Source organism: Mauremys reevesii, linkage group 1 (assembly GCF_016161935.1).
Source record: "Mauremys reevesii isolate NIE-2019 linkage group 1, ASM1616193v1, whole genome shotgun sequence".
NCBI classification, from domain to species: domain Eukaryota; kingdom Metazoa; phylum Chordata; order Testudines; family Geoemydidae; genus Mauremys; species Mauremys reevesii.
The window spans coordinates 318,092,736-318,109,294 of NC_052623.1; the positions used below are offsets into that span (position 1 = coordinate 318,092,736).

At 40.6% G+C, this 16,559-nt stretch overlaps 1 protein-coding gene across 5 annotated transcripts in view; it reads right to left on the minus strand.

Moving 5' to 3' along the window:
- The window catches only part of CADPS2 (calcium dependent secretion activator 2), a 530,263-nt gene that overhangs the window by 55,771 nt on the left and 457,933 nt on the right, over positions 1 to 16,559 (minus strand). For all 5 annotated transcript variants that reach the window (XM_039510109.1, XM_039510118.1, XM_039510136.1 and 2 more), the window contains 3 exons: positions 14,830 to 14,977; positions 13,734 to 13,748; positions 6,037 to 6,111 (listed from right to left, as the gene is read on the minus strand). In XM_039510109.1, coding sequence (XP_039366043.1) covers positions 6,037 to 6,111; positions 13,734 to 13,748; positions 14,830 to 14,977 — 238 coding nt within the window. The remainder of the gene's footprint in view (positions 1 to 6,036; positions 6,112 to 13,733; positions 13,749 to 14,829; positions 14,978 to 16,559) is intronic.

Below are 16,559 nucleotides of genomic sequence, written 5' to 3' on the forward strand. Positions count from 1 at the left end.
ACCAGCCAGACACTCAGGAAAAAGACTTTCAATATCCCAACATTGACTCTCTGTACTAATTACCAGTGGCAGCACGTTATTGACCTATTGACTAAATAGTGTTATCCTATCAAACCATTCCCTCCATAAACTTATCAAGCTTAATCTTAAAGCCAGAGAGGTCCTTCGCCCCCACTGTTTCCCTCGGTAGGCTGTTCCAGAATTTCACTCCTCTGATGGTTAGAAACCTTCGTCTAATTTCAAGCCTAAACTTCCCGACTGCCAATTTATATCCATTTGTTCTCATATCCACATTAGTACTGAGCTGCAATAATTCCTCTCCCTCCCTGGTATTTATCCCTCTGATATATTTAAAGAGAGCAATCATATCTCCTCTCAACCTTCTTTTGGTTAAGGAAAACAAACCGAGCTCCTCAAGTCTCTTTTCATACGACAGGCTTTCCATTCCTCGGATCATTTTAGGGGCCCTTCTTTGTACCCGTTCCAGTTTGAATTCATCCTTCTTAAACATGGGAGACCAAAACTGCACACAGTACTCCAAATGAGGTCTCACCAACGCTTTGTATAACGGGACTAGCACCTCCTTATCTCTACTAGAAATACCTCGCCTAATGCATCCCAAGACCGCATTAGCTTTTTTAACGGCCACATCACATTGCCGACTCATAGTCATCCTGCGATCAACCAGGACTCCGAGGTCCTTCTCCTCTTCCGTTACTTCCAACTGGTAGTCCTGGGGAAGGAGCTCCGTAAACTTCGACATGGCCGAACACATGTTGTGACCATATCGGCTTACAATTGCCTGTCGGCTGGCAATGCGGAGTTGTAGGCCCTCCGTGGAGTACACCTTTCTACCAAAGAGCTCGAGTCTTTTCGCGTCCCTGTTCTTTGGCGTCGACCCTTGAAACCCCTGACGCTCCCGCTGGTTGGCCGCATCCACTACCAGGGAGTCTGGGGGTGGGGTGGGGTGGGTGTACAGGTGTTCGTGCCCTTTAGAAGGGACGAAATAGCGCTGCTCCGTCCTCTTGGCAGTAGGGGCCAATGAGGCTGGCGTTTGCCATAGGGTGCGGGACGTATCCGCTATAGTCTTTATCGGCAGGAGGGCCACCCTGGATGGCCCTGAGGGGGCCAGGATGTCTACTACAGGGTCCGCATCCACCTCGATTTCCTCCGCCTGGATCGCGAGGCTCTGAGCTGCTCGCTGGAGCAATTGCTGGAGGATACGAGACCACTTCGTCCGAGACCACTTCGTCCGGGGAGGACGACGAGGAGGGTACATGAAGCGGCCCTTCCTGCGGTGCATGCAGTCCCTCAGGGTCCTGCGGCACACGGTACTGTGGTTGTGATGCCAGTTCCGAGTCTAACTGCGGCACCGCGACCGGTACCGGGGTCGCCAGTGAGCAGCTTGGCGTATCATGCGGCGCCTGCAGAGCCCGACCTGAAGCCGCTGCCGGTGCGGCTGTCCTGCTAGGGGGTGCTGAACTTGGAAATGGCACACCCCACCCGGCGACGGTGCCGGTGGAGGAGGCAGCTGCGCCGGGGCCACCGAGGCCGACCTTGATCGAGGGCCGAATGCCTGGCCTATCGACTGGTGGTAGGCCCAGGGAGTCCAAAACGGCCACTGCGAGGGCGGCTGCCATTGTTGCTGCCACTGCGGGTAACGGTAGGGCTCGCCCCCGACACCGATCTCCTGCTCCGCGACCGGCTGGAGCGATAGGAGTCTGCCTCTCAGTCTGAGGTCTCTGAGTATGAGGACCTGGGGGGAGCAGCACCCGGTGCCGATGGAGAGCGGTGCGGAGGCGGCGGCGGGCCTTTCGTCTGGTCCGGTGCCGTCCTCGTGGTGCGGTGCGGGGAGGGAGGCGACAGCATGGCCGGCTTGCCCTTAGACTGCACAGGGGGATGGACCACTGTAGGCAACTCCTTGCAGTGTGGGGAGGCCGGCGCCGAGAGTCCCATCAGATCTGAGGCTGCCTCGAATGCCTCCGGCGTCGAAGGGGGGCGTAAGTCGCCGCTAAGGTCTGGGGAATTAGGCCGGTCCGGACTCGATCGCCCTCTCTGCGGTGCAGGAGTCGACGGAACCGCCAAGGGCTGTAGCCCGGCCTGTCCGCTTGCAGTCACGGATGGCGTCGGCCTCAGATCCTGGTGGGGTGACCTATCCCTCACCGGCTTCCTCCTCTTGGTGGGCACTGGCAAAGGCGAGCGGTGCTGCACTGAGGCCGACTTCCTATGACCCGACTCCGTCCGGTGCCGGGTCTTTGACGACTTGGGCTGGGCCCTAAGTCCTGATGCCGGTGCGCTCCGCACTGAAGACGACATGCTGGGCACCGCCTCGGCCGGCTCCGGGTCCGAGGGTGGCTGTAGGGCCGCCTCCATCAGGAGGACTCTAAGTCTTTGAGCCCTGTCCTTGAGAGTTCTCGGGCGGAAGGCTCTACAGATAGAGCACCGGTCCTTTTGGTGGCTCTCTCCGAGGCACCTTAAACACGTAGAGTGCGGGTCACTCTTGGGCATGAATTTCCCGCAATCCTTGCAAAGTTTGAACCCAGGGGACCTGGGCATGCCCCAGCGGGTGACGAAAACTCAGGGGGGAACCCCCCAACTACTAAGAACTATATACAGAGAACTAATCAGCTAACTATAATACAACTTTATACATGGACTAAATGGTAAGGATAGGACGCTGCCGACTTGCTATGCGCAAGAGAAGTTCCAGCTAGCCGTCACTGGCAGTAAGAAGGAACTGAGGGGGTGGAGGGTCAGCGGGCCCCTTTATAGGGCGCTGCGGTGGCGCCACTCCAGGGGGAGCCCGGGCCGACCCTACGGACGCTGCTAGGGAAAATCTTCCGGCTGGCGTGCACGCGGTGAGCGCACACCTACTTTGAATGGACATGAACAACCACTCGAAGAAGAACCAATGAATCAGAAGATCCCCTAACTGCCCATGCCATGTCCCTTTCCTGGCTTGTGATATACACTTATGATGAGGTGGCTGGATACTTATGCTACTGCTTTGATACTAAAGTTGTGGTTACTTTGTGTGATTGCAACCTAGCCACCTGGCAGAGATTCCACTGTCGCACTCTCCATTAGGTTATACTATATGAGTTTAACCCATGAGCTAAAAAAAAAGCTAAGAAAGTAAAATGTAAAAGTTACATTCACAGGACATTAGCAAACAGGTTATGCTGCAAGTTTAACCTTATATAGGCCCTGATTCAGCAAGCACTTAAGTATGTGCTTAAATCCATTCTTACATACAAATGATTTACATGAAGTTGGTTATTTATTTATTTATTATTATTTGTTGTATTATAGTCGCATCAGTCATGCGTAGCCTCAACACATCAGCAACCTAACTGTTAAATGCTTTGCTAAACTGGAGCTGTAAAACTAAAATGAAATAATGATAGTAATATTTAGCACTTATATAGAGTTTTGCATCTTGAAGACGAGAAATAATAATTAACCAACCTGTTGTGTTAGAGAGTCTCCACTAGTGCACAAGCAACATTTTGGGGGTCACCTACTTGCCTTGCAAAAACCCCTATTTGCGCATGAAAATGGATATTTGTTCATGCAGGTTGGGTTATTACATTCCCAAGTACACTATTTATGTACACAGATTCAGGTTTCGTGAAAGAGTAGCTAAAAATTGGGATCCAAATGTCTAGTGGTGTGTATGCATGCCCCTTAAACCACTTCAACACTGTTAAGAAACTAGAGAGAGAATAAATAGTCACTGTTCTCAGCTTACTTTCCTGTAAACTAACATTATTTTCATAGCTGTGGGAATATTATCAATTATGCTTCTGTTTTGGCATCAAAAGGTACAATGTAAATAGAAACTCTTGGTAAAGAAAACCAGCTATGTTAATTTCTGCCCCATCAAAATAGCAAGTAATTTGTCAACGACAAAAAGACAAAATCTGTGGGAAAGAAAATCTTATTTCAAACTTCTGTAATGAGTATAAATAAAGGAATGAACAACAAATTCCACAATGTTTTAAATACTTTGCATGCTAGAATATTTTAAACATAGTTTCCAGGAATAAATATCGTGCTAGTGCATTAAATGTTTTAAAATGAAAAGTAGTTAAATATTTAACTTTCAAACTTAGGACGAACTTTCTTACTAAAGCAAATTTTCTTCTTAGGCATAAATCCAATACTCTTTCCATGATTTTAAGAATTTCTCATGTCATATTTGCTCACTATAATAATAAATGTATTTTTATATAATAGCTTATTCTCTTTATAGATGAAGCCTGAGGCAGTGGCCTTGAATATCTTGTAAAAAGTTACAGAAAAAATGTTAATGAGAGGTTGTGTGAGAGTCTTCTTTCCTTCTTCTCCGGGGTACTACATTACCCTTTTATAGCTTGTCTACACTAAACTTTTTATGGGAAATCACCTGCTGCTGCATTACCACCAATGTATCAATGGCATCAATGATATAGTGGTAAATATGCCTGTGCCCCGTCTACACTAGTGCTCCCATCATTGCTACTGCTGGTGGAGATACACCAATGACAATGCATAGTGGGAGTTATCCCAAAAAAGGCTAATGTAGACACAATTAGAGGTTTCAATTCCCCATCAGCTTCAAATGACTACTTCATTGGCATACTTTTGGTCATCAGTTCATTTCAGAATGGAAGTATAATCCAATGAAGAACAACTCGCAGAATCCAGTTGTGTTGCCTGCAGCCTCAATAAACTTTCTTTAAAAAAAAACTGATTTTGCAAATTTTTCTGCTTTGATTGGCTATGTTACTCAGAACTCTCCTTCCATATGTCCACAACAAATACTGCTTCTGATTCTATTCTATATGCCCACCACTTAGTCGCAAATATTAAATACACTTTAATTTAAAGAAGAATTACTTTTATAGGAGTTCTCTCTCTCTCTCTCTTTACATACAAACATTTACCGGAGAGATGAGTCCTCAGTGAGGATTAACTTCATGTAATGCTTCCACTTGTAAAGTTCAGCCATTTTAAAATTATGTATGCATTCAAAATATTTAAATCTCTTTACAAAAGAAAAAAAAATATTTTTGTGCCTTCACATAATCCAACCATGGGTGAACACATTTTGCTCAAATTTCCAAAAAAAGTCCATCTTTGGCTTATGCCCAAGTATGAGAGATGTTGGTTAAAAGGGAAAAAATTTCAGGAAGTTGTGAGCAAGAGAAGACAAAGTCATAATGGAGGTCTGTATAGTATTCTTTCTTGGTTCCTCATTAATCAATTAAGGCACCATATACTTATAAATCTTTTATCCTAATCCTGAAAAGCTGACACCTCTGGTATGCATTAGCTGTTTAAAGTACACAGATGTATTTAAAACAGGAGAACATTTATTTTAAAAGCTATATACTTTCCCAATACTATTTGCTGTTTTCTTTACTGTTCGTGGACCTGTCTGTGGTTGAGGGTTTTCCCCCCCTCCTACTGTGTATTTTGTGAAGCACTTTAGGATCCTAAGTGGTGCTACAATAATAAAAATATTATTTAATCTTGCTGCACTTAAAAACATCCTCTAAGTATTTAGGATAAAGGAAAAGTGAACAAAAATGTTATTCAGATTTTTTGTGTGGCCCATTTCTAAATTGAAAAGTGATTTAAATTGTATTTAAAAGTGGACAGAAAGTTTTCTTTATGTGCACAATGAAACAAGCAAGGAAATAAAGACACAATTAATAAAGTCAATGTTAACGTACTCAGAGATACAATGTTAATATACTCAGAGGTGTTGGTGCTACTGGCTGCCAGTAGTCATGAAGGAGCTGCAATATAAACAAAAGAAAAACTACTCTGATTAGCAAACTACTCAGAAAGCTTTCTCCGGATGAGGGTCTTACCAATTTAATTCTGTAACATTTGTGATAAATTGGGTGATCGATATTTAAAAATCATATTTGTCCAATCACATTGTAGAAAATATAGAATGAAATGCATTCTAAGGACATTTCTCACAGCCCGTGATTTAAAATGTGTTTGCCATTCTACTACCAATCAAAATCTAAATATGTTTACCTTTGAAACGAGAAGTGAAATAATTTCTTTAACAGTTTCTTCAATCAAGTCATCTATTTTTGAATGGTATTGTTGCTGTGTTTTAAAAGACAAAGAAAGCATTAATGTGTATATGAACACAACACTTTTGTCATAAGTCATAAATTGTACAAAGCTGCTAACCCTGACAGATCAGATTCACTTAAAATTATCATTTTGAACATCAGAAGAACAAAACATTGAAAACGATCCACCCAATCAACACTTTCTTACATTCTGTGTTGAAAATTTTCCCATGTATACTGTTGAGTTAAGCAGCTAATAGGGTTATTATTTAGATGAATTGAGTTCTTATTCTTATTCAGGCGAAGGAATGTGAAGGATACTTTTTGTCTTCTCCTCTATAATTAAGGTGGCCATGTATTTTTTTTTCTAAAGGATTGGTATAGCTGGAGAAGCAAAAGGACTAGAAAAAGATTTAATTAATACAGCATTTCATGTCTGACAACTCTCATTCATAAGTTATTTTAAATGTCCTCTAGAAATAAAATGAGCTCCCAATTGTTCATTCTAAAAGGGCCTTTTTGTCAGCTTAGTGAGCTGCAGTTTATACAAACCTTACATTATGCTCAAGCAAGGACAAAATTAAAATTTCATCAACAAAGCTGAATAGATGGTAACAAATTAATAGTCCACAGAAGGCATAATAAAACAGTCCTCATTCTCCATAGCTTTTTTCCCCCTGCTTTTTCATGAAAAAAGATGTTTTTAAGTAGGTGCTATTTAAAATAAATCTGAAAGACTTTTATGCTTTCTTTAGATAATACTACAGAGTTCCATCCTGAAATTAACAGGAGCTAGGACTCCTATTCTGCAGTGAAGGGACATCAATTTAAATAGTAATTCTTCCTTTAAAAACATTTATCTGACAGCAAAGATTGTCCTCAATAGCCACTTCACAAAAATGTGACTTGTAAAGACTAACCCTATCTTGATAATTCAAGGCTACTTGGAACAGCTAATAACATAATGCTTGGAGTAAAAGTACTGAGGTCAACATAAACACTAGCCTAGCTTAGCAGCTGCCAGATGAATAGTTTTCTAAGATGTAAGTTTTTGAAGGCCATTTTTCTTCTGTCTGAAAGTTTCCATACAAATCAAAACATTAAATTGGATCTGCTTAATATGCTCAGGAAATGATTTTCCAAACAATAAATACTTACTGTATCCACATTCAAATTAAAGGAGCATAGGGCTAGGTTATGTAACTTCTCAGTGCCCCAAGTACTTTTTATTGTATGTTGAATCAATATTTAAAAAAAAATCTCCCTTTAAAAATGCAAATAATTGAATATATGCCTCATGCAGATCCCAATGCACATCTCATTCACTCTGAAGAGTGAATGAACCTAAGGCAAATACACAGAGAAGCTTTCTGTGGCAGCAGTACGGACAAGTTGTTGGCCTTCACCCTACATCCAAGAGGGGAATTATTAATTTTTTGAACAGCATAAAATTTTGTTGACACTTTAAGGACCCAATTCAGCCAAAATAGTCAGTGTCTTTTGTTGTTATGCAATCCCAGCAGACCATAGATCCTGCCTCTCCAGCAGAAGTATCCAAAAATTGATTTATCACAGATGTCACCCCATTCCTCCTACACAATCTCCTCAACTTTAGTGAAACAGCTGACAGTTGCAGAGTTAACCAAAAGTTCATGCAAATGACCTCCACTTCTAATGCCTCAAATCCTTATGTTTTCATTTCCCTCCATTCTCCTATCCCACCACCATCCTGATCACCTATGATTTTGCAGGAATTGGGAGTTAATCTATTGCTGACTAAAGTAACTCTCATAGGAATAAGTTGAGAGAAGGGAGCTCAGGCAACCCCAAGCATTCAAAAAGCTTGATACAAGATCCTCAGAGAATGAGATATTTTTTAATAAAAGAATTGGGGTTATTTTATTTGCTTCCTGGTTTTGGAACTTTTAAGGTTAATGTTTTCAAGTTTTTCTCTGCAACCATGAGGGCTATAAACTTTTTTTTTTTTTTTTAGGCTGAGGTTCTCATGTAATCATTTGACTCAGAAGCTGGAGCTTCAAGAGAAACATCAAACACTACAAACTTGCAGTACAACTGTGAATGTTGGCAATGCTGCATGCATGATCTTTGCCCAACAGTCCAGTTTCGGAAATTATCTGTAAGAGATATTTATGGCAACATTTGGCCTCCACCTCTCCAAACTCTCCCTAGTGAGACCAATGGATAGTATAAATGATTCTCTCTGAATGGATGAAGGAATAGAAAGTCAGAAAAATAACACACCTTTGGTCATTTTAAAATTCTTCCTTGGCTGATGTATTGTCCATTTAGGGGCTGGGAGGGTAGACAAAGCGATTTACAGAACTGAACTAATTTGAGCATGCTCAACAGAATCTCCTAGCATCACTCCCGAGATCCCCGAAGGAGACATTGCAAAATGTGGCATCCCTTCCCCAATGGCTCTGGGATATTTTCTTCTAAAAAAAAATGTGACAAACTGCAGCAAAAGGAGGTCCATAGAGTGTCAATAGGGAGACTATTTTCAGCTGTGGTGAATTTACCCTGAGCTAAGAACATATAAGATTTCCCTTTCTTGACCAGACCACTGGTCCTTCAGGTGTGGTATCTTGATTCTGACCGTGATAATAAGCTCATCATTTGGAGGAAGACAAAAATGCTAGGGCTGTCAAATATTAAAAAAATTAATCACGGTTAATCGTGCGATTAATCACACTGTTAAACAATAATAGAATACCATTTATTTAAATATTTTTGGATGTTTTCTACATTTTCAAATATATTGATTTCAATTACAAGACAGAATACAATGTGTATAGTGCTCACTTTATTTTTATTACAAATATTTGCACTGTAAAAAACAAAAGAAATAGTATTTTTCAATTCGCCCAATACAAGTACTGTAGTGTAATCTCTTTATCATGACAGTTGAACTTAGAAATGTAGAATTATGTACAAAAATAACTGCATTCAAAAATAAAAACAATGTAAAACTTTAGAGCCTACAAGTTGACTCAGTCCTACTTCTTGTTCAACCAATCGCTCAGACAAACAAGTTTGGTTACAATTTGCAGGAGATAATGCTGCCTGCTTCTTGTTTACAATGTCACCTGAAAGTGAGAAAAGGCATTCACATGGCACTGTTGTAGCTGGCATCGCAAGACATTTACATGCCAGATGCGCTGAAGATTCATATGTCCCTTCATGCTTCAATCATCATTCCACAGGACATGCATTAATGCTGATGACAAGTTCTGCTCAATAATGATCCAAAGCAGAGCAGACCGTCACACGTTCATTTTCATTATCTGAGTTGGATGCCACCAGCAAAAGGTTGATTTCTTTTTTGGTGGTTCAGATTCTGTAGTTTCTGCATTGGAGTGTTCCTCTTTTAAGAGTTCTGAAAGCATGTTCCCCACCTTGTCCCCCTCAGATTCTGGATAGCACTTCAGATTCTTAAACCTTGGGTTGAGTGCTGCAGCTATTTTTAGAAATCTCACCTTGGTACTTTCTTTGCGTTTTGTCAAATCTGCGGTGAAAGTGTACTTAAAATGAACAACGTGTGTTGGGTCATCATCCGAGACTGCTATAACATGAAATATATGGCAGAATGTGGGTAAAACAGAATAGGAGACATACAATTATCCCCCAAGGAGTTCAGTCACAAATTTAATTAACACTTTTTTTTAATGAGCATCATCAGCATGGAAGTATGTCCTCTGGAATGGTGGCCGAAGCATGAAGTGGCATACTTATGTTTAGCATATCTGGCACGTAAATACCTTGCAACATTGGCTACAAACAGTGCTATGCAGATGCCTGTTCTCACTTTCAGGTGACATTGTAAATAAGAAGCAGGCAGCATGATCTCCTGTAAATGTAAACCAACTTGTTTGTCTTAGCAATTGGCTGAACAAGAAATAGGACTAAGTGGACTTGTAGGTTCTAAAGTTTTACATTGTTTTGTTTTTGAGTGCAGTTATGTAACAAAAAAATCTACATTTGTAAGTTACACTTTCACGATAAAGAGATTGCACTACAGTACTTGTACGACGTGAATTGAAAAAATACTGTTTCTTTGTTTATCATTTTTACAGTGCAAATATTGGTAATAAAAATAATAATATCAAGTGAGCACTGTAAACTTTGTATTGCGGGTTGTAATAGAAATAAATATATTTGAAAATGCAGAAAAACATCCCAAAATATTTAATAAATTTAAATTGGTATTCTATTGTTTAACAGTGGTATTAATTGTGATTCATTTTTTAAATCATGATTTTTTTTTAATCACATGAGTTAACTGTGATTAATTGACAGCCCTAAAAAATACTTATACTGCACTTGGCCACCTGTGCATTATTGCATTTGGTAAAGAGAGGAATTCTCTCCCAATTCCTGTGGTGATGAGTTTACATTCTGAAGTTACACCTAACCACACCCTTGTTCAATATTTATAGTATAATCTTTATTATTTTTTGTTCCATTTATGTGCACTTAAGTATCCTATTTGTTTTTTATTAAACTGCTGCAGCACATTGGACTAACATTTTTACTGTTATCACTGGTGAATCCCAAGTCTTTTTCCTTGGAGGCGTCTTGGAAATCAATATCCCACCAATTTATGAATTTAAACTACTATTGCCAGTGTGTATTTATATTACATTTCCTCTGGTCTTTTACTGCCAAACCGCATGAAGAGTTTTAATCCTTCTGGGGTTAATCAGGATCCTTTTTGGATTTATTAATCAAAATTACCTTGGAGTCATTGACAAAGTTCACCAACTTGCTGTCCACCATTAATAAATATACTAAGAAGCATTAGCCTCAATACATGCCACTATTCAGTTTTCCCAGGTTAAGGAATAGTTAAAGAATAATGCCTGCCTTCTTTCCTTTACAAGCATGACAGGGTAATGAGAGTATATAATTTTCTGTGAAGCATTCAACAACCTAGTTCAATGGCATTTCCTCTGCTGTTCGAACTAAGCTACACAGTGACCAACCCAAGTCTGTTTGTTTCTCCCTGCCCAGCTGCAGCTCTCCTCCAGCTGCCTTGGTCCCAGCAGTTTCTTCAGCTTGATTCTTCTGTAGCTGTTTATCATTCTCAAAATAAAAAATGTTACTAGATAACGCTGAAAGTCCTACAGAATGTAAGTTACAATGTTTGAAAATAGGTTTAAAACCAATTAACTTCAATAACAAAAACTATTAAAAGCTGAAAAAGCTTCAGGGCTTGGCTTCATGTACAGTACTTTAGTGGGGCAACTGTGCTGCTGTAGCGCTTTAGTGAAGGCACTACTATGCTTATGGGAGAGCATCTCCCATCAGCGTAGTTTATCCACCTCCCCAAGAGGTGGTAGCCAGGTTGGCAGGAGAAGTTCTCCTGTTGATATAGTGCTGTCTACACAGGAGGTTAGGTCGGTATAACTATGTCGCTCAGGGGTGTGGATTTTTCACATCTGGCCTCAGATTCTCAAGTGTTTTGTTACAGAAAAAAAATGTCTCTTTAGGCGCCCAATCATTTGACAGGCTGAAGACAAGGACTCTTAGGAGTAGCACCCACTGAACCTCAGTTCAGAAGGACAGAGAAGTGATAGCATTCAGCATCCAACAGCCCAAAGTGGCATCTGATGAAGTTGACAAGTCAAGCTTGAAGCTCCTAGAAAAGTGGTAAAAACTGCTAGGAAACACAGCTGTCTTGTTCTAATCCTTTTCCTTTCAACCCATGAGATGGCTATATCCACAGCAGAATGGACTGGGGGTGCTGTTGGAGGAACTTGCACTGTGGACTGATATGTGGAAAATATACAAGATTTTAACCACCTGGGTATGACATCACACAAATCCTTTCTAGGAAACTTGGCCACCCATGAAGAAGGCATCTGACTGTCTGAATGGATGAGCTCTATTTAACCAGAACAGAATGGTTCAGGCCACATCCAAACCATGCCAAACTTCTCCTTGTGAGTTTGAGCAAATAGACAAAAGCCAGGGCATGCATTTCTTGACTTACATGGTGAGAATTTCCTGAACTGGAGACTTCTTGAGACGATTCTGAGGCCAGCTTCATTTTTATGACAAATCTGAAAAGACTCATTATAGGAAAGGGCCGTGGTGTCTCCAACTTGTCTGACTGATGTAATCAGAATGAGAGGAAATCTAAAAGAACTGTGGTCACATGTTTGAAAGGGAGAAAAAGAGAGAATTAGAATCTAATTTACACTCCAGACAGAGGAACTACATGGTCAAATTTTTGTTTCAGGTGAGACAGTACCGTAACAAAAAGGTTGGTAAGGGATGAATTTAATTCCCTCACCTCCTCTCTGATTACCTTGAGAGTGGCCTTTCAAAAATGCTTTTACAGACTCTGATGAAAGACCTTGCCTTAGAAGGAAGTAAGAAAACACAGGACAAGGTAAAGGGTCATTTGAAGGTTGAGGAGGACAGTACCAAGACCTTAGACACTAGGGTGCGGATATGAGTATTAAGGAGGACACATACTTTCCTATATTTCAAAGGACCCTTGGGAAAGGGAGAAATTAGATAAATTGATATTAAAAAGCCCTTATTGAGAAAGCATCCATGATATGTGATGATGCCTTGAACTTGTGGCAAAATTTAAGAACTTTTTTGTTTTCCTTGGTGGCAAGATTAAGATTAATTTTTAACTTTCCATGCAGATGCATTGAGATGCCAGGCTCTTGCATACATCCTGAATTCAAAGAAAGGATGCCAAAGAAGCATGAGGTATTCTGGGTCATGCTGATAACTTGAAGAGCTGTTTTGTATCTTTTCTTCAAGGAAGTCTCGTGCTTTCAGAGTAAGAACCTGAGACAGTTCCCTACTCTGCTGCTGAGAGAGGATGATGAAGGGAGGCTGGAGCTCTGGAGACTGCAGTGCCACATGGCAGCAGCACAGGAAGATTTCTGAAGAGCCCTTTCGCAAGGACTGGAGCTCTGATGGCTGTGAGGGTATCTGGCTGGCAGTGCATGAGAAGGGAAGTGGAATGGAATGGATGGAGAGAGTGGGACTGTTTATCTTCTGTGTGAAAGGCCTTCATGGAAGTGCTGCCTTCCCTGAGAAGAAGGTGGGAGGCCTATTTTCAGGACATTGTCTGAACAACAAGTAGGGGTAGAGGTGGACTCACTACTATGGGATGAGGTGAAGAGGGGCTGAAGTCTCTTGGATTGGCTCTGATGCTATTGGTCTTGGTTTGACATGCTCCTCTGCATTGAGGCGAGGGAGATTCCAAAGCTGTCCGACTCAGTCAGTCTTGAAAGGGCACGAGAGAGACATCACAACTGTGGCACCAAGAACAAGTCATAGTATAACTGCATAGCCATGCTCAGAGTACTTCCTGCACATTTTTGTGTGTTCTGCTCCAGGAGGCTCTGAAGGCATCTGCCTGGAGCGGGGCAGAAGACAAACAGAAGAAATTTCTGGAACCAGCCTGAACAGCGATTTCAGCTGGATGGGGTGAGAAGAAACTTGGCATCTGGTGAATGATCACTGCCTAGCAAGTTCAAACAGCAGAGGAAATCCCTCTGCTCCATGTTGTTGAATGAGCAGGAGCAGCAATAGGTAGTTTATAACAAGCAATGAACATAGACAATTCACAAAGAACAAGTAGTTTCTAAAATGAAAGGCACTTACCCACTGACCAGCAAACTGGATCAAATCATGGAAAATCAAAGTAGAAAAAGCAGAGGATGGGGAAGAACAGGAAAATGGAAAATTAATTATGGCTAAAATGCTAACTTAAATAGATGAGCTAAGGAAATGAGGAGCACATCCACCAAGACAACACAAAAGGGCAATCAACAGAAATGATATGGCTGAATAAAATAAAAATAAAACTGCCTGTATCAATGGTGTGATAAATATATTTCTGCACAAGGCAGGAATAATTCTTGGTGTCAAATTCTGACAACTGGTTTCCCTCCCCCACCAAAACCCAAACAAACAAAACTACATCACCACCACCACCACACATGTACATCAACATTGCAAAAGCAATATTAGTTGTGCATCAGTATTCTGGATTACCTAGAGACCACTATCATTCCCTCACCACTGCACAGAATATTCCTGACAGGAATGGGAGTATTCTGTATTCAAATAGAAGATGGGGCAGTAGCCAAGTATGGATATATATTCACTCAAAAAGCATGGGCCATTGCCCCACTGTAGAGTCTCTCTCTACAGCCCCATTTGTACAGCACCCAAACAGTGGCCTCTACACAGGTTCTGGAAGAGCAAATGTTAAAGGTTAATAATTGTACTCAATGATTTCTCTCCTCTAGTTAAAATTTTTCAAGTGTACATGTTGGTGCAAATGCCAGCCAGAGCATTAAAGGAACCAATTAAATATAAATCTAATCAGTTGAACAGTTTACTGTAAAGACCGAGGCTTTGGCTCAGTTGTGCTATTAAGACACTGTCATAAGCAAGGGTGGTTCTCAGATGCAACTCAGGAGAAGATCTGGGATGGATAATGCAAAATCCCTCTGGTGTCCCCCAAACACAGAAATTATGAGCATTCCTCTATCCATTTGGATGGAATAATGGGGGGCGGTTTGCACCCTGAGTGACTCAGATAGTTTTAATTTTGTTTATGTAAGTATGTGATACATTTCAGAAGACAAAATTCACTAATAAAAAAAATCAAAGCTATTTTAATGAATCTAGTAAAGACAGTCCACAGTGCTAGACACCCCTGATTAATCTAAACATACACAATTCTACCTACCTCTTGCCCACCATCCAGAATGCAGAGTTTAGCAGTTTGCTTTTTGGCATCGACTAAAACGTTAAACATCGTACACACAGACGCAGGAATGCGCAAGTCCATTGATTTGTTTGTCTTTTGCAGCTTGAGTTCAAATGCAATTCTTGTTCTATTTATTTAAACATGAATTCACAACATGAAAGTCTGTCATAATTCCAGACAACTGATGTGTAAAAGCAAAACACTAAATGTGTTAATTTAAAAATTAAGTCTGAGCACCAGGTGGAAGCATGTAGAAACACAATACTAGAAGCAGTAGAGTAAAATATTCATCTGTTCAATAGAACATGACAGTGACAGTAATCTCAAGGTTCTGCTTTGATTTAGCTAAATAATGACCAGTAGGCAAAAACATAATATTTAACAATATGCTTCCTAATCCATTATCTGTGAACAATTTTTAAGAGTAAAAATATAAAGCTCAAAGAAATATTTAGATCTTCTGCATTAAAACATAACAGCTCCTCTATCATGTTAGGATCCCACTTCTGATGCATATGACTCAAAAATTCTCTTACCGTTTTAATTAAAAAAAAGAATCTTTAATAAAGAAAACTGAGTTAAATTATTTCCTTTCATATTAAAACAAAGATAGATGCACAAAGATCTGGCTCTCTTCTCATGCTGGTGTAAATCAGGAGCATCATCACTGCAGTCAATAGAGTTACATCTGAGAAAATTTACTGAAAGATCAGAATCAGACCTATATTATATGAATGTAAAAACACGTCTAAATCAAACATCTATGCTACTAGAGAAATATAATTCTTATAATCATTAAGACAGTTCATATAAATCAGCCTACAAGTTTCAGTTAGTCTCTCCCCAAAAAACTTTCCTCGTATGATTCTCCATTTGATTTGAGAGAGTGACAAGATTTCTCATGTGTCAGCTGCAATATTATTGCTGTTTTGGGACCATTTACGGGTATCTTGAACATGGAAACTCATGCTGAGGTGAAGCTTAACATAGCTGAATTAGAATATTCCCTATGGTGGGCATATAGAGGGCTACTGAATAATGTATCTACCCCACTGGAGATGAATTTACTGAAGAATGGCAATGATCATGTTAAAGACTAAGCCATATGAGTTGTTTCTGAGAATCTTATCAAGCCAATGCACCTGGAAGCCATCTGATTTGATTAAGAAAGAAGTCTAGATCTCATAATCAGGCCTTTGACATTTCCAGATTTGCCTACTGCAACAAGCTCTATCGTACCTGACACCAAAGCCAAAAGCAACTCAAAAGGTGTAGCAGGTTCATCATGTGGCAGCTTGCCTCCTAACCGAGACAGCTTGTAATGACAGCAATGCCCTGCTACAATTACCTGATCCAGTTCTGATTTACTATAAAAATGCTTTTCTTTAAAGTTCTAAATATACTCGGCCCAACTTGCTTAGAGACAGCATTCCAGATATATCTTCTTGGAATAAACAGATGACAAATTCTTTCATACAACAGTATTTTCTGTGGGATTGTTCACAATACTCCTCTTATATATATCTGGTGGCCTGGTTGGGTCCATAAAAGTCTTGTGAAGCAGCTGACATTGGTCAAATGACATTTGTTGGAGTCAGCAGTGAGTAAAAGTAATTTCCCTGGTACAGTGACACTATGACACTTTTCTCCAATGACACTAGAGCTTGACGTATTTTCTACCCATAGTAGGTTCTTAGGCATTCTGTAGG